This window comes from Neopelma chrysocephalum, unplaced genomic scaffold, assembly GCF_003984885.1.
Source record: "Neopelma chrysocephalum unplaced genomic scaffold, ASM398488v2 Primary Assembly neopelma1_73b, whole genome shotgun sequence".
Taxonomy (NCBI): Eukaryota; Metazoa; Chordata; class Aves; order Passeriformes; family Pipridae; genus Neopelma; species Neopelma chrysocephalum.
Genome location: NW_020897734.1, coordinates 765,353 through 783,464, shown reverse-complemented (window position 1 = coordinate 783,464; position 18,112 = coordinate 765,353). Strand labels below are relative to the sequence as shown.

At 46.3% G+C, this 18,112-nt stretch overlaps 1 protein-coding gene across 7 annotated transcripts in view; it reads left to right on the top strand.

Moving 5' to 3' along the window:
- GRIA3 (glutamate ionotropic receptor AMPA type subunit 3) overlaps positions 1-18,112 on the top strand; it is a 144,990-nt gene that overhangs the window by 123,522 nt on the left and 3,356 nt on the right. For 5 of the 7 annotated variants that reach the window (XM_027687238.1, XM_027687239.1, XM_027687237.1 and 2 more), the window contains one exon: positions 16,570-16,684. In XM_027687238.1, the coding sequence (XP_027543039.1) occupies positions 16,570-16,684 (115 nt within the window). Of the gene's footprint in view, positions 1-405; positions 521-16,569; positions 16,685-18,112 lie in introns of all 7 variants that reach the window. The other 2 variants (XR_003534871.1, XM_027687236.1) reach the window with 2 other exon arrangements.

Below are 18,112 nucleotides of genomic sequence, written 5' to 3'. Positions count from 1 at the left end.
GGTTTCATTTATTTAATGCATCCATTTTTTGTGTTCTCTTCGTGTTGTCCTTTCTGATTGTTTGTTGCTGTTTTAATTTTACAGTTCAATGGCTTTTTCAATTTAAATGGTAAAAGCCAAGTTAACCTGCCATATGTGACGAATGTTAACTGCATGATGTGGTGTTCTTGTTACTTTTTTTCTCAAAGACGATTTCCCCATCCCGCACACTTCAGTTTTGAGCAAATGTTATCCTCCATGCCACCTTCCAATATTTAACCCTGTATTTGCTGTACAGACATTTTGATAGCTCCACGTTCTGTGAAATTTTAGCCAATTTGTCCTCTTGTGCTCCTTTTTTTATACGTTACGATTTCCTAAGCATTTGTGCATTTTTTCTTACAAGTTATGTTTTATCGTTTCAAGAAATGCTGTTAACCTGGCAGTATTAAAACTGAATGAGCAAGGCCTCTTGGACAAATTGAAAAACAAATGGTGGTACGACAAAGGAGAGTGCGGCAGCGGGGGAGGTGACTCCAAGGTCAGCCTCAATGTCACCACAATCGGGTACCTTAGCAAAGAGTAATCGGCAAGGCTGTTATTTCGCTTCTCAAGAAAAAAAACTACCCCAAAAAAGAAAGCAGATGAAAACCATTTCACTAATTGTGGTGGGGGAGAAAAAAAGCCATTTTCTTGCTCAGTAGCTCTTTCAAAGAAACAGTCTTATTTAATATCATCAGCAGGCTTGGTCGAGCTTGGAAACCTTATTTAACTAACAGATAGAAAGTCCAGTACTGGTGGGATCTACACCGAGCAAATAAGTGAGGTGACTGTACAAGAAACTGGTGATGGCATCTGGCCGCTGTAATAACCCCTGAGGACAAGGCTTTGGTCCTCGTCCATGATTTAGATGTGATGCAGAGCAGGTTTTGAGAGGCTTTTCTTGCCAGGACCAGCTGTGCCAGCACAGACCTGGAGATGAAAGGGCTTCTTTGCTCTTTGGGGCAGGGGTCAAGCAAACCAGTACCAGCACGTGAGGCTTTGCTGGCCTGAACTGGTGCCACGAGAGCGCCTGGGAGGAAGCCTGGTCTGCCGAGAAGAGATGCTGGGATGGGGCTGTAGCTCAGGGAGGGAAAGGGTGGCTGCTCACCTAATCACAGTGTGGGGCAGAGATAAGAGTTAAGCAAGGATCATGGCAAAGACATAATGTTACACAGAGATGGTAGTCCCCTTTAATGGTAAAATCGTAGCAACAAGGGTAAGGTGAGGAGCTTGTGGTAGGCAAAGCTGAAACGAGGTGCGTTGCTTGCAACAGGGATTGCTGCAAAAAACTGGAAATTGATCTTAAGGGAAGAGGGTTTGGAAGTTTTGCCAGGAGTATTCAAATGTCACCTTTTGTATGGCACTGACCAGTCTTCTGCACACACCTATGCAGGAGCCCTGCCTCTGTGTTTGACGTGCCTTTGATACAGATGTAGGCTCAAATCTGGCTCTAGTCACAGCAGTGGCGGTGCTGTCACTGCCTTCTGCTGAGCTGAGGCTCCTCCCAGGAACCCTTCCAGGCAGCGTGTTTGGTAGTGAGGCTCATGAAGTTGCTTCAATGAGCTCGTGTATTGCAAAAGTTAACTAATGTGCTTTTCTATTGCCACCCTTACCCTGTAAAGCTGGTAGTTTCTGCAGTCTTCAACCCAGTGAGGAGAAGCTGTAGCTAAAGTAGTCTGGGTACTGTTTGTCACCTCGGGTGCTGGAATTACCAAGAAAATTAATTCAAATGACATTGTTATACTGAAAAGTACTGAAATTCATTTTCATAGTGACACTCTCCTACAGCTAGTAAAACCAGTTCTTTAGGGAACAATAACTCCTAATCTTGCTTATAAAAATGCTTCAGCTTTGGTCCAAAATCAATAATACCAGTATTTTCAGTAGACTGCAGTTTTGGACAATTACTGCAAATTACTGCTGCATTCTATTAATAAGAGTTGCTTACAGTTGGCAACGTAGGAAATTGCTCATCTGGTCATGTCTCATGTTAGCAAAAGCCACTGTGTAATACTGAAGGAAGGAAAAGCTCTTGAATTCAGGTTTGTTCAATAGCTGGAGGTCTGCAGTGCTCAGCAGCAGCCTAGTGATGAGGATGAGCTTTTTTATGCTTTTTAGCTCTGCTGCTCATCCTTCACAGAACATTTTTATATAATGTCATACTTGGCAGTATATTAAATGTTTAATATTCTTCTGGGATCCAGCACCTCATTGTCCAATGCTACCTCCATGAAAGAAAACTCTTTGTACAAACCAGCTCCAATGAACTTCATTGCTTCAAGTTCATTGAATTAAACTCAGCCAATAAAACTTACAGCCCTAAGGAAACTAAAAAGGATTTTTTAAATGGTCATAATTAGGGTAGGGCCATCCTTCTATTTTTTGCTTGTGCTGAAAGACCTTTTACAAAGAGTGATATTGTCTATTAGCAAGCCCTTGGCCTGCTCAGGGAGTATTGCAAGAGTGAGTCAGGGATGCTGTGATAACATGACCTGGTACCCAGAGAAGAGGGAAGGGGAGCAAACACAATTATGAGTGTTTTGCTGTTTTAGTCCAAAGTGCTGTCTTTCTGCAGTTTGTTGTAACTCGCTGTGGTGAAGGACTGCTGTTTGTCTAAGCTGCAGACACTAGCTCTCGGGGCATGGCTCAGCTGGCACAAGTTCCCAGGGTGGAGAATGTGGGTAGGAGAAGACCTCCCACCGAAGACTAAGCTGAGGGAGGTGGAGGAGGGGTTAGTTGCTGTTTCCAGGGGTGTGGTAAATCAAAGGGCTTTTTTGTTATGAAGTAGCTTTTCTGTTGAGGTAGCATCCCGTAGGCTCCGAGTACTGCAGGCTGCGATGCAGCACCCTTGCAGCAAATAGGAGGTGCCTTCCCTGCAGTGCACACCCCCAACACCAAGTTCAAGCCATGCCCCCACCCAGCGGGAGCCCCGCTGCCCTCTCAGGAAAGCTGAGCACCAGTGCTGCCTTCTGGGCACTACAGCTCCAACAGTCTCGCTGACCTCTCTCTCCTCTCTGTCCTCCCACCAGAAGTTGCCCTCATCATCTCATCCCGTCTCTCTGGTTAATTGTTTATATGAGCACGGCTTCATTTATAGAGCTTTCAGAGGAGGTGCTTCAAAACTGTTCTTTTTTTCCCTTAAAGGAGGTGGTAGCTGGTGGGAATCAGAGCAGACGGGGTGGTAAAGGTGCCTGAGGCTGAGATACAGAGCTTGCACCACGTCACACGGGTTGGTGTGGGGACCATTGCTCACTTGGGGCAGCTCTCTCTACCGGCTGAGCTGACAGGCCCCCTCTCAGCTTCACCAGTAGAGACCCAGGCTTGGGAAATCGCCGCCTCAAGTTTGCAATCATCCACCTGCTACCTACTGCTGATGGGTTGTGTGCAGCTGAATGAGTTGTTGTAAACTGATAGTGCCGAGTTCTTAAACTGAATTCCTCTGTGCACTCTGATATTCTAGCTTATGCTGAAAGCCAGAGGTAAGTATGCAGCCTGCTTGCCTGTGCCAGTGCCCATCATTGTACCACAAAGGACCCAGTCACCCAGAAAATCCCTGTGCCCTCCTGTGCTCGTCCTCCCTGCGGCCTCGCATGCGGTGTGCCTGTGCTCGGAGAGGAATGATTCTGAGTTCTGAGTTCATCTCTTGTTATCATATCTTCATTGACATTGGAAATTAATCAGTGACTTCCAATTTCACAAGGATTTTGAAGCGGGAAAGAAGAAAAGGTATTCCATTGACTTTCTGCAAGATTTTTAATCTGTTGGGTTACACAGAGTGTAAGGTTGGTCCTGTGAGCTTCCCGTGCTCCTGGGGTTCACTCTTAATTTAAGACTAAAGAGACTGTGCCATTTTAATGAAATTGTTTTGAAGGCCTCAGCTGACATGTGTCTTGTTTTCAGTGCTACCAGTCTGTGCCAGCGCTGGTGTGGAGCAGAGGGTGTCAGTCTACCCTGAAGTGCCTTAGCTGCCGGTACTGCCCTGGCAAAGGGAGTTACCCAGTTTTTATAGTGGTCCTTATTTAAGAAGTCTGAAGGGGAATGTGCTCCATCTATATGTAATTTTTCTGGGATGCATGTCAATACGGGTGGGCTGACTTGGCTAGTGCAGACGTTCTGGTACATGCATCAAAATTTGTTCACTTTGCCCTACTAAACGAGCATGAATTCAGTGTCATGGCAAAATTATCCTCTCTTCAAATGCTCTTATACACGTGAGCCGAGTTCTCAATCATGAGAGAATATGAAATAACAGTTATTAAAAAAATATTCCAGGAACTATGTTATAGTGTATTACAAGTTTGGAAACTAATTATTTTGTTTATTATACAATCCTATCATCTTGGGGCTGAGTGATGGCTGAATAGGAATTTAACAAGAACTAGACAAAAGGGGATGCAGACGGCAGTAGCAGGCTGAGTGACTTAAGTGAAATTAATTATTCAGCTGCATAGGAACAATTTTCTGCTAAGATAAATGTCTATAATTCTGCTGTTGATAGATTTCTTGTAGTCGTATACCTTCATGGTAACATTTAATGACAACCAACACGGAAGGAGAATGTTTGAATACAACTTCTCACCAGCTTCACACGCCAAGATTCCTTGCTAATTATTTGACTCAGTTTTTCTTTAATATATTCTTTTTTAGGCTGATATCTCTTCTGGAGTATATCTGTGAAATGACGTGCAATGTAATGCTACTTCATTTTCCAATTGTTTCTTTTTAATCGTGGGATTACTTTTCAAACGTGCTGGTTGAGTTGTGCCCTCAGAGCCGCGTTCCATGCAGCATCACATTCCAAGGCCCTTCCGAGCTGTGAGTGTGGCCATTAGCAGATGGGATCTGTTCCCCCATTTCTCTGTGCCGGTTTGCTTTGATACATTTTCAGCACAGCCGTTGGCATTTGCAGCATAATTTTTTTAAGTGGCATATTTTTGGAAGAAATCTGTTATGCATTGCTTTAGATGATACCTGACGCCTAAAGAGCACCACTGCCAAGCGCGTCGTGCGTAAAAGGGGACATTTGGGGAAATGGCTATCTTCAAGAGATGCAGCACGATTCATTTGAGCAATTTGTTTGGAATTATGTTCATCAGCATGAATTTCCCTGTCACCCATTCTGTAGGCCTGGGTTATGAGCTGGAAAAAGATAAAATGGCCGATCAGAGCCAGTGACAGTAACACAGAGCTAATTCGTGCTCAGAGCTGGGAAAGTTATATGAAATTATTGTATTGTGCAAATTAGTGACAAAGCAAAATAGTGCTTTAAAAGGAAGACATCAGAATATTGGTTTAATTGACAGCTATTACTTTATAGCAGATTAGGAAATAATACTGTGCATGTTTTGTGCCAAGAATGAAGTCTTAATGCTCTAGAAGTTCATTGGAGTATCTCACTTAGGGCATTGCCAGGAAGGGCAGAGAGCCTGCTCTGGTTTGCAGAAATGGCAGTGCTGTTGTGCAGATTGTTGAGGGCATTTTCCTGGGAATGTAACTGGGATACTCAGAACAAGAATTTGGGATGAGCAGGTTGCCCATGCTGGGAAGGAGTTGGTGGAGTCAGGGCTAGTGGCATCTGAGGGTTGGGAACTGTTTTGTTTTGCCTGTATAACCTTTGTCGTCCTGGGGACTGGCTTTGCTGCCTTGCCAAAGCCAGACCTGACTGTGTAAGGACATGTGCTTGTGCAGCATTAACTGCAGCAGTGCTGGGGCTCATGCAGGGACACATGTCCTGCCTTTATGGCCACGCGAAATCTTGGTGAAAGACTTGTTACTTGTGCACTCCTTTTGATAATACCTGTGGTGCTTAACAGCTAATTTCCATAAATTGCTTACATGAGTCATTTATCCTGTACTGTAAGCATCAGCGTGGGAAAAGTGGAGACAGAAGGCTCCGTGGGACTGGAAAAGAAAAAAAAGGAAAACCAGCGGCTGGAAGTGGAGCTCCCAGCAGCAGGAGCAGGGCCCTTTCTTTGAACATCTCCCCGAGGGTCTGGGCTTGGCTGTTTCCTCTTTAATAGTAACTGCTGTCATTTAACATACAAAGGGAAAAGTAAATGCCTTTCTTCTTGTTCTTCTTCAAAGTGACTCTAATGTTTCAGCCTTGAGCTCACGTGGACGCAGGCACTTGTGCTGCTCTGTGGATTTCTCTGTGCTGGCCGGCACTGTAACCGTGGGTTGGACACCTTTAGCTTTGTACAAGCGCCGTAGCTGTTCTTTGAATGTCTTGTGTAGCCTTTGGACTAAGCAGCACCTCCCTGCAGCCTGCGGAGGAGCCGAGAGCAGGAGCCGCAGAAGAAGCCGTTCCAAGAGGAAAGTAGAGACGGGGGGAAAATGGATGTGTCTAGAGGCAAGAGAAAGAGAAGGTGAGGGGATAGCCCACATGCAAGGTAAGTTGAGTCTCTTGCTCATACCCATCCTGATTAGAAAGGATCCAGGCAATGACAGAAAAGATCCATGCTGCTGTTTCAGATGTTGTAGGTTTGAGCGTGACGTTAAGCATCTGCCCTCCCTTGTTCTGCCTCCCTGTTTGGGGAGCTCTTCCTCCCACCCCTCATCACATCTGTACCTCAGGTTTTGGGCACTGCTATGAATGAACTACAGTGACTTGTTAACAGCTTGCATTTCCTAATCCCATTGGCATGATATTATTGCATTAGCACTTGGCGCTTCTATTAAATTATGGTCCTGTTAGTACAGAGTTTAATTTGTTTGAGCTACACTTATGAAACATATAAATATACTTTCATAGAGACAGCTGCTGCTGCCAAACAAAGGCTGCAAACTCTCTGCAAAGAGCACAGGAACTTGCAGCCTCAGCTGGTAACACATATGGCTCTGTACAGGTGTGCACAGTGTGTGTAGATGTTACAATGACATTGTGCACCAGTTCAAACACCTGAATTTAAAATGTATACCTGGTTACCACAAGGAAAAACACAACAGATTTTGCAAAGATACAGTCGTTCCTCCAACCTGCCCCGAAAGGAAAAAAAAAGGCAAGAATCCTTGAGCTGACCAAAAGAACACTATTTACAAAAAAGTCCAGTAATGGAGACTAGAACAAAGTTCTGCTGTGGGGAACTATTGCAGCTACCAAGCACTCAGCAGGAACTAAAAAAGCCTGTCCCCTGGCAACCAGGGAGCTGCAGCCCCAGGACACTGCTCACCATCACTTGGGGCCCTGGGGCCTTGAGCACAGGGAACTGCTGCTGGCTCTGCTGTTGAGGAAAAACAACATCCTTCTGCCAGGGGGATATATTGCTCTGCCTCTGAGCACTACCCCAGCCATTGACATGCAGTGTATTTCTTAGGTGGCTGGGGGTTATATGGGGCTTGAGGCACTGAGTTTTAATCTTCTAATTTTTAAAGCTCTTTGTCTCTTCAAACTAGATGGCTTTCACTTTTATCTCTTCCTCTGCCCACCCATAAAGCATTTCAATCCCTCAAAGGTTAAATCTGGGAGATGTGCAATTGCTGGTAACATAGAACAGGGGGAAAGTGTGGGTCTGAAATAGTAGCAAAGAGCAACCAAGGGCTCATTTCTTAAAGAAATCCCTGGTACTTTTTCCATGAATGTTAAATGTTCAATGAGGAATACCAAAGATCATTTTCTGAGACAGAAGATAACAAGTAGGAACAGTGATTGACAATATTGGTTTGTGCCCATATTATCAAGGTTCTTCACTCCTACTTGAGGTACCAGGTAACTGTAGTCTTTAAAAAAACACATGGGTTTGAATAATGAGCCTGTTTCCACCCAAAATCTCCCCCATCCCTCACATATGGGTGTGTCACAAAACATGAAGTCGTGGCACAGAGACACTGCTAAATTGGTGTATTGCGACAGGCAGATGGATCTGATCTGGGCAGGAGCAGAGCCCTCGGACAATGCATTCACCCCCAGCTTTTGTGTCTTTTCAGAAGTTATTTCAGTAACAAGATCTGACAAAAAGTCCATTCAGTAGTTGCAGATCAGGCTGGGATTTATAGAACTTGGGGGAATAAAGTGCCTCATTTGGTTCAGATGGGTCTTTAACCTCAAGCGATGCCCTCCAGAGAGTAATGCTGGATTTGGTGTATCTGCCTGGATTGTTTCTATCTTTATATTTTAACAATACCAAGATGGTTGTTAGTGAGATTTTTATGGTATTCTGTCAAATTAAGCAGAGTGCCTGGGCTTGATTTCTGCCTTTGTCAGTGCCCTGTGTGGCCGTGTGCCTGCACGGGCTGGCTCGGGGATGCAGCAGTGGCCACTTGCTTTCTGGCCTGCTCAGCTGCAGTCAGCAGGACTGGAGGCTCCTTTCAGCATCAACTCCCCTTCCTCCTGCCAGCCAAGTGGAGAAGGCTGGTGATTCTGTGTGATGTGTAGCAGTGAGGGTGTTCTCTGCTGTGCTGGGTGCAGTGCCAAGCAATGGTGCAGTTGTTCAGGGTCATTCTCCCTGTGCCCTTCACATATTTACCTCTTGGAGCATGGCAAAGGTGACACATCCCACATGTCCGCGGCAACTGCCCGCTCTGCTTCCTCTGAAGTTAGTGTAGATTTGCCTGTGACACCAAGAGGAACAATTAATTCAGTATTTTCAGCAGTTCTACCCAAGAGGATTTTAGGAAGCATTTGGAATTAAGAAAATGCTTGTTTGTTTGTGCCTTAATCCACTTGCCTTCTCTGTCACTGTGAGGTGGATTTTAGAAACCCAAGCATTCAACTTCTGAACTCTTTGATGTTATAATGTTGTTGGTTGGGTTGTGCTGATATCAGGAATCCCAGAGATGCTCCAGCCAGCAAGGACAGCTCTGGTCATAAGGAACAAAGGAAAACAATTCCTGCTGCAGAAGTGAGAATGCTCTAAATATGTCAGATTGCTAAATTAAAGGGATTAGGTAAAAATAAGAGGGATTAAAAAAACTCAAAAAACACTTTATAATGCAATAACTAAGACCTGGTACCACCATGGACTCTCGCCTCCTTCACATCACTGGGATTTGGATGGGAGGGTGGTGAGCCCTTTGCAGAGAACACAGCCCTTGGTCTGACCATGGGGCTGCTCTCTGATGTGGAGGGAGGATGTAACACTTCATTAATCTTGCACTCTTAGGAGAGACAGATTTGCCAGACGCTTCCTGTGGCTTTTTGTTGCTCTGATGCCACAAATCAGCCATAAACCTGGCCTAGCCAGATATTAGTCCAGATTTACAGCTGTTCTGCGCCGTGCTGTGTGACACAGCAGGAGCCCGGGGGTGTCTTTGGCGCTGCAATTTCACCTCCCCCAGTGGACCCAAATGGGCACTACTAAGGTACAGTGAAACAGAAGCAGCTTTGCTGTGAATACCACATCCCAGGTGGTGTGTGCCTGCATTTCCACAGCGCTTCTCCAACCAGAGGAATTTGGCGTCTGCTGTTGTACTGCTGGGAAAAATGAGCAAGGGCCTGTTGGCGACCGCAGAGGATTCTGCATCGTGGCAGGTGTGGTGCATGGGGAGGTCACGTCTCAGGCCTGCTAACAATGGACAAGGCTCCTGGTGACCATATTTACCATATGTTGGGAGCCAGCATCCATCTGCCTGTGTGAGAAGGATCCTCATTGCCACTGGCCTGATATTTCTTAGCTTCATCTCTGAGTGGACTTTTCTGTCACCGGTTGAGATGGACCACATCTCTCCCAGGTGCTGCTGGGGACATGGACGTCCTGCCTGAGTAGCCCTGCAGAAGCCGTGGAGCCCTCCTGGGACCACTCATGAGCAGTGAAGCTGCAGAGGTTGGAGCTCTTGCCCAGTATTTGACATCTTCCTGAGCCAGCCAGGATCCCTCCTCAGCTGATCAGCTCTTCTGCAGATTGTTCTCTGCTATCCTGAGCCTCAGCCCTGGGCATGAGTGAAGAAAGGACATTTTCAAGACAAGAGACATCAATGCTGATGTTATCCTGGTCTTCCTTCAAGCTCATGGGTGATTCCTTTGTCTGCTACCCCTGGAAAAGCTACATTTTAAGTCTCAAGATGCTGCAAGCAACAGTGTTGCAAAAATGCCACACTGTGTTCTGTACACCAAATATTCTAGAGAACATCAGAAATGGGCTGATGGTGGGGGTGAAGGAGCAGTAAGACCCAGGTGGCGAGAGGTGCCAGGGCAGCCCTTGGGCAGTCCCACAGCCCTGGAGATTCCATGCAGCCCGTGCACTGCCCTCTCCACCCTGCCCCACTCCGAGGAAGCCCTTCAGTTGGTGCTTTGAAGAGCCTGCACTTGTTACACCTTTACTTTGCACCTCCCTTTTCTGAAAGATTGCATCTAAAAATTCTAAATGAATTCTGAGCAATGGTTCATCTGGTTTGAAGGAACAGTGTGCTGCCTGCCATGTTCATTCACTCTCCTTGGCAGTGTTTGGGTTTGGGTATAACATTTATATTACATCCATTAGAGCATAGAATGGGGTGTGAATTACTCAAAGCTGTTCCAATCATCACTTAAAATCTTTATGGATTGCAAGTAATAAACATAACTACAGCATTGCTGAGACTTCATGCCACTCAGCCACCAGTTAGACACAGCTGAAAAGAGTCTGCAGATTATTGGGTGAGATATTCAAGTCCTGAAGTGACTTTTGCTCGTAATTTTCACCTGCAGTGGTCACCGGCTCTTTGTATCACCTGCTGTGACTTGTGAGGACCAACCCCAAACACTGGCTACAAAGCCACTAGCATCATTCCTGGAAAATGTCCCTTTCCTGGCAAGACTGCAATGTTCTTTTCATAAATTAACAGTACTTTTCCAAGAAACTGCTCTGACTCTTCACTGCAGTCCAGGTTTGTTCAGGGAAGAGTCCTGTTTGCAGCACTGGCACACGAACACAATGGCCAGTAACTGGAACCCAATTGCCTGAAGAGCAGCGTGGCCAGCTTTTGCAGTCATATGTGGGACTGCAGCCTGCTGGACCTCTGTCTTAAGCCAGTAGAATTTAGTGATGGCAGTAGGTAAAACATCTGATTTGGGGTTATCTGCTTTAAATAGGTGCAGGAGAAATCATGAAAATGAACCTAAAAGGTCATTAATCAAACTGCCAGAAACCTGTTATGATTTATAATTTGAGAGGGGCAGAATTTCTACCTTCCCACTTTTGGGACTAATAAAGATCTATTTCTTTGATGATTAATTTACTTGTCCTCTACTTCAAACTTATTCTGGCCAGAAAGAAATATTATAATGCCACCAGTTTTCTCAACGGAGATAAAATTTACTGCAACTAACCTGCACTAGTGCTTTGGCAAGAGGAGACAAAGCAAGAAGTCCCTCGGACAGGTGAGGGTGTCTCAAAGAGAAGTAAGAAGAGAGATGGCCTCTGAGTCGTCATGTTCCCTCTTTTCCATATTAATGGCATGAATATAAGATAGATAGTAATGAAATAGAAATGTAATGAATGCTGTGCAAAGAGCACATAGCACATAGCAGCTCCTTCCTCTGAGAAGGGACATCTGCCTGCTGAACATACTCAGCTTGGAAGTGATGCCATATTTTATATAGGATCAGCCTTCATGTCAAAGAAGTGCTGTAGCAATTCCTGAATTTGGAGAGTTTTTAAACTTGAACCCAAAGCTCAGGGGTGAGATTTTAATGAGTGAATGCACGTTGTTTTTCAAAAATCAGTTCACTCCATCAGTATTGTCCTGTCACCTGGGACCACCAGCAGCAAGGGGTGCGGAGGGGCTCATGTCCAGTGCCCAGAGGGGCTGGAGTGCAGCAGGGAGGAGGCCCCAGGGCCCAGGGCAAAGGGAAGAGGAGGTTCCCTTTGAGATGGTGTTACATTAAATTTGGAATAAGACTGGCATGGCTAGTTTTCCAGCAGTAACTAATGGCTGAAGAGGGAAAGGTAATACTGCCAGCATCTGAGTAGAGTCTTCTAACAGGGTAGCAGAGAAACCAAACAGATGAAACACTGGTAAGACCCACCTCTGTCCCAGGTGTAAAATCATGTTTGTGGCAGCCTCTCATGAAGCCTGTAGAATAGAAATCAGCCATAGCAGATGGCTTAATTGTCTGTGAAGGCAATACTATTCCATATGAGGCTCCTGGTACTGTTTCTCTAAACTCAAGTCTTCCAGTCATTTGTAGATGTCAGCAAAAAAAAAAAAATCCTAGCAGGGTTTGGTAAAACTGCCCAACAGATCCAACCTCACGTGCTTAAGCCTGGATGAGCCAGCTGTGCTGGATGAAAAGGACAAACAAAGAAACAACAAAATCCTTCAGGTTATGGGGAGGAAGAGAAACAGTGCAAATTTCTGCACAAGAATACCCTCCTGTGGCATCCAGAAAGCTGACATCTCGATCCAAATGGCCTCGTCCCGGTTTCTTGGCGTACAGAACACAACAAGAGAGCACAAGAGCTCAGACCTCTGAACGTTTTACTTGGATAAAAGCAACCACAGTAATAGAGAGCTGGTCTGGAAACGACATGGGGGAGATGAAAAAGAACCCCATCATAAATTTAAGCAAGGAAAAATAGTGGAAACTACCTGGGAAAGGACTGAGGACCTCATAGGATATCCTGTACAGCCCATCAACAGCAACCTAGGTAGAAAAACAGCTGGAAAACATAAAATTATCCCGGGAAAAAGATGAGGAAATGGAAGTCGTGTGAGAGAGAGACACAGAAACTGAGGAAGTTATCCTGTGGGCTGGACAGGGAGACAAGTAGGTGGCTGGGGACACAGCCTTCCCATGGGACCCAGGCAAGTCATTTAGTGTCTACTTTCCTCTGCCCCTGAGTCAATTTAAAAAAAAAATCTCCCCATCAAACAAACAGTGCCAGGGCAACGTATGGAAGTTCTTCTTCCTACAGCCATCAGCTCTCACTCCCAAAAGAGCCCTGTGCTTCCTTCTACAGCAGCCAACAGAACACTTGGTGACTTGGTGGCCGTGGACTCACTGGCACGGGCAGGGCACTGGTGGGACCAGCTGATTGTGAGCTGAGGGGAGGTACAGAGGATTTGTGTTTAACGTGAGAAAATGCCAGGATCCAGACATGGCACTCTGCACTCACACCAGGATCTCAGCTAAAACCATACCTGACTCTGACTGTTAAATTGAACCAAACTACACAACTACTCAGAGATGAGCAATCAGAAAATGTACCAGCAGCCAGGCTTGCTTTCCAATATATTTACTTACCTTGGGAATTTGGGAGTTGAGGAGTTCATCCCACACCTGCTCACACTGCATTCCTGAGGCGCTGGACCAGTGGTTGCAAAGGCATTGTGTCTTCTCCCACCATCAGGTCGCTCAAATCCTGCTGCACGGGAAGCAGCTCATGCATTAGGAGGTCTTGGGATTTATTTCCTGGAAGCTGACAAAATTGTTCCTTTAACGAAACAAACTGCATTTTTTGCTCCACAAGTTGGTGCCTTTTCTTGCACATTGAGAGGGTGTCCTCGCTGAGGTACCGATGTTCATCCCAGTGCCCCAGCCAGCAAAACAGTCGAGCCGAGGGGGACTTGGAGCTGGCTCAGGCAAATCTCCAGGTCATGTGCAGGGGGAACAGGATGGGCTAAGGCAGGGGAGGAACAGCCCCAGCAGGGGAGCCCCCTGGCATAGTGACAGCTCCACCAGCAAAGCCTTGGTGGGCCAGAAGCAGGCGGTGGCTCCTTGGCACCTGTCTGCCCATCCCATTCATCTCCTCACATTGGGACAAATGGATGGACCAAATCACCTCTCTCATGCTCAGGCTGAGGGACCTCACCTGACAAACGGCCGTGACAAACTATAGTGAAAACCCCGGTTTAGGCAAATTCCCATTTGTTTAGCTAAGATAATTTTAGTTTACTACTTTTTCTTTTTTTCTTTTTTTTTTTTTTTGGCAATTGCGTGTGCACAATTAACTGCAATCTTGGTTTTGAAAAAAAAATACAGCACCCTAATTAGCATATTAAGCCTCCTCATTTCCCAGTACTGTATAATGTTGTGAAAGCTAATCTATAATGTATTGGATGTTATGCAAATTCTTGGTGCTCCGTATGGGGTTTGTAAAGGCATGCAAATTAAAAATAGTGTTTGGAATAGGACTGGGGGGAGGGGAAAATTTGCACAATAAAATATGCAGGTAGGAGGAAAGGTGTTTATAACCTTCTTCCTATTGTTTGTGTATTCTCAGCTGTACAATGCTTTTCAAAGCGGAGAGATGTATTGCATAAAATCTCTCCAGATTGGATGGTTTTTAAATGAAATTTAAAATGAGAGCACTGTTCTCTAAACAATAATTCACCCCACTCTCCGCTGGTGCTTGCAAGTGGTAGGTAAAGGCACTCAGCTTTCACTGACTGGCATTTCAGTCATGCACGGCTGCTCATTGTGTGTTTGCCTGGGTGTCACTGGGGGTCTCAACACAGCCACTGCTGTCCAGGAGAGTCCACAGTGGTGGCCTCGCTGGGACCTGGCTGGTGGCCATCAGTGGTGCATTACTTGCAGCACCCAGGACGTTTGCAGTGTGCAGAGCTTGCTTTGATCCTGTTAATGTTTTATGGCCTTACCTACAGGAGGATGTAAGTGTAGCTGCAGCACAGCTGGCTTTTTAGGACGCCGCTGGCTCCTGGTGGAGGGGCTCCGTGCCTGCTGCCAGCACCGAGCCAGCAAACATGGTCAGTCTCCTGCGGCTTGTCACCGCCAGCCATCGGCTGTGTCCGCCTGAGTGCGTACAGCCAGCCCTGATTGATACTTAATTAGATTACAGCTGCCGCTTAAAAATAGCCATTTTATAAAAATAAAATCTTGGCTGGTGTCAGACGGAGCCCTGTGCAGACCAGGAGTTGTGCTGCCTCTCCCTGGACAGCCAGGAAGCTCTGCAGGCAGTGCTGGCATTGCTGCCGCTGGGATCAGGGGCCGGTGGTTCTCCCCACCTCGATGGCTTTTCCCTGCCCTTGCCTCCCTGGTGGCCTTGGTGACACCACACTGGGTCATGTCAGTGCAGCCCATGGGGAGTTCAGCTCAGGAGCTCTTGAACATGCTCATTTTTATCTGGTGCCCCACAAGCTGCCTGGGCTCAGCTGAACACAGCCTGTCCCACCTCCATGGGGCTGCTGCCCTCCTCCCACAGGGCACGTAGCACTTCCGAGGGCAGCGCTGTCCAGCATCAGCCACCAACAATCTCACAGCCATCTCAGAGGCAGCTCCTTGGCAGATGAGGGAAGGGGGCTTTTCTTTATCAGCTACTTCTTCCAGCATCTTGCCCTGCCCCAGGCATGGCAGGGCTTGGCCCTCCTGGTCTGGGAATGTTTCCCTAAATTCCATTGTGCAGTTCAGCTTGTATTTCAGGTATTTTGTATAGGTCATGCTGCTCTTTCTCCTGAGTCTCTTGGCAGAGTCTCAGGCCCTTTGGCCAAGGGTGGGAGAAAGGCAGGGAGCAGCAAGATCCAGACATGAGGCTGGCACTGGGGCAGACATGGGCTCAGCTCCTGCATCTCCTCCACTGACTACAGGCCTGGATGGACCCAGAGCGGGCCATTCATGTGTCTGCCTGCTGTTATCCCATGCAAAGTGGCACAGCATGGCTGAGGATAAGGGCCCAACCCCTTCCGCCCCACCAGCTGCCCTGCACAACCATGGAGCAGGAATCAGAGCTTTTCAAGCAGGAGCAGGAACTGAGGATGTCCCTTATGCAGGGAGCCTGTCTAATTGAAGCAGGCAGGAAAAAAACCCAAGACATCACACAAGGAGGAAATGGAAATGACAAAACCCGACTGAGAGCTCCTCAGGTGCTGCTTTCCCACAGGGAAGAGGCAGATGAGCTCAGGTACCCTTGGGCTGTGGGCTTTTGGCAGCATCAGTCAGCAGCTCCCTTTGTCATGCCAACGTTTCCCACCCTGGGCACTTTCAGCAAGCGTTTCCATATTCACTCATTTGCTTCACAGAGGTCTGCATTTGCTTATTTTCTGCTGCAGTTCCCTGGGCTGGGGGAGTTCAGGATGCAGCAGCTCCGGGGAGCGCAGCCAAGCACCGTTGCCTCCAAGCACAGCCCCTGCAGCAGCAACCACGGGAGCTGGAGAAGCCACCACTGGCAGGGAAGCAGCCGAGAGCGCTGGCAAAGCCTCCCTCCAGGAACGCACCCTGGGGGTTTTTGCTCTGCAGATGTGCACACACACACACCCAACATGGGCTGTGGGGGACCGGGAGCCACGAGCACTGTTTGACTGTGAGAAGCCACGGGGGCTGGATTTGGGGCTTCTGTCTGTTAGTGCAATACGAGGGTCCTGCTAGATCAAACCCACCCGAATGCATAAAGCTACTGCAAGTGCCTGTGGGGCACCAAACTGGGAAATTGGCCTTGCTTTGTTTCTACTGCCTTCATTTAACAGTGAGTGCCGATTACTCAAAGCGATATGGGCAGGACCTGGTAATGTAGAGATGCTCTAGAGTTAACTTAAGGGGATGATCCAGTTGCCTGCAGTGTAAATACTTTGTGGCCAGGAACCCTGCTTTATCGCTTTGTATAGTATTAAAGTAGTTTAAAGATTGAATAACATAAAATAACATAATATAATGTTATTTATGTTATTTCCCACGTGAAGAACTCCTGTAAACCTTGCAGTATTGAAACTCAGTGAACAAGGCATCTTAGACAAGCTGAAAAACAAATGGTGGTACGATAAGGGTGAATGTGGAGCCAAGGACTCCGGAAGTAAGGTCAGTCGCTGAAGGTCTTTTTGTACTGATTAGCAATCACATTTTGACCCACTGTTTGTTTATACCAAGAATGACTTTCAAAAGTTGCTATTTACATTTTGAAGGTTGAAAGAAAAGACTAGAAAAAATAATTTAAGTCTCAGAACATGACAGCGTTTTTCTTATATGCAGTAGCAGACTGTAGTTGTAAGTATGTTTTACTGTGTGAGTATTTTGCTAGAAAAACATGCAAAGAGAAGCCCCCAAAGTCTCCCAAGGTGGTGTTTTCAATTAAATGCACAAGTTTTAGCACAGTCATTGTGTATTATTCAGGCCAGCATCTTTTCTTATTTTTAGTTTTATTGAAAAAACACATTTTTGTTTCAAAATTATGACTTAGATTCTCTACATGTCAGTTTGGGAGACAGTCACATGCTTGCTAAGGATTTAAATTTTCAAGACAGACCACTGATAAGGAAAAAACACCTCTCCCACCCTGTTTCCCAATTCAGTCTGAAATTGATTGGATTTTTTTTTTTAAATCTAGAAATTCCAATGGTGAGTCATTACTAAATGTTGTATATTCCTTTTTATACTGCTTTGAACCATTTTGCTGCTGTACTCCCCTGTTGCCCACCAGCTGTGCTGCGGGGCTGGCCAGCCTCATGTGGAACCGCTGCAGACTCCAGGGGGGATCGCACTCCTGAGGTGGATCCCCCCTTAAATTGCAGGAAATATTTATTTACACCATTCAGTTAAAAGAAAACACAGAGGATTTTTTTTTTCTTAATGCTTATAGACCCGTTGGGGAGAAAAACCCTGTAAAAGTGCTGGGCTTGTTGGAGTGAAGGACATTTTCAAAGGCACCAAGAGGAGGAGAAATCCAGCTCCAGCTGAAATCGGTCGCAGTTGAGTGCCTAACTCCCCTGGTGCCTTTGGAAGTGCTCTCTGTAATCATTCAAACAGAAAACTATAATTTCAAAGCACCCTCTCAGTGTCGGAGGACAATTTAAAGTTCCAGCGAAGCCAATAATAAAAGTTCATTGATTTCAGTGTGACTGGAAGTTCCTTAGGGCACAACCCTGTAGCTGTTGTATGAGATAAATTTGGGATCATGGCATATGTGAACACACAGGAGCTGCAGAAGGGAAATGTAATTGGAAAGAGGTGTAAATGAGTAAGATCTTTAGTTTACATGGCAGGCTGTTTGCTACAACTGCATGTATCCAAATTGCTCGTGAAATGCACAGACACTTGCAAGGTAGACCCTGTTTTAGTCTGACTAAATGCGAATTTTTCTCTCCCTGGAGAGACTTGTTAACTGAGCTCTGTCAGCGTCTTCTCTGGGCACAGCCAGGTTGCTTTGGCACCTGCCTGTCCATCCCAGAGTGGTGTGGTGTGGTGTGCCAGCCCAGCCAGGGCCGTGCCAGCCGCCCTTCCTGCCCACAG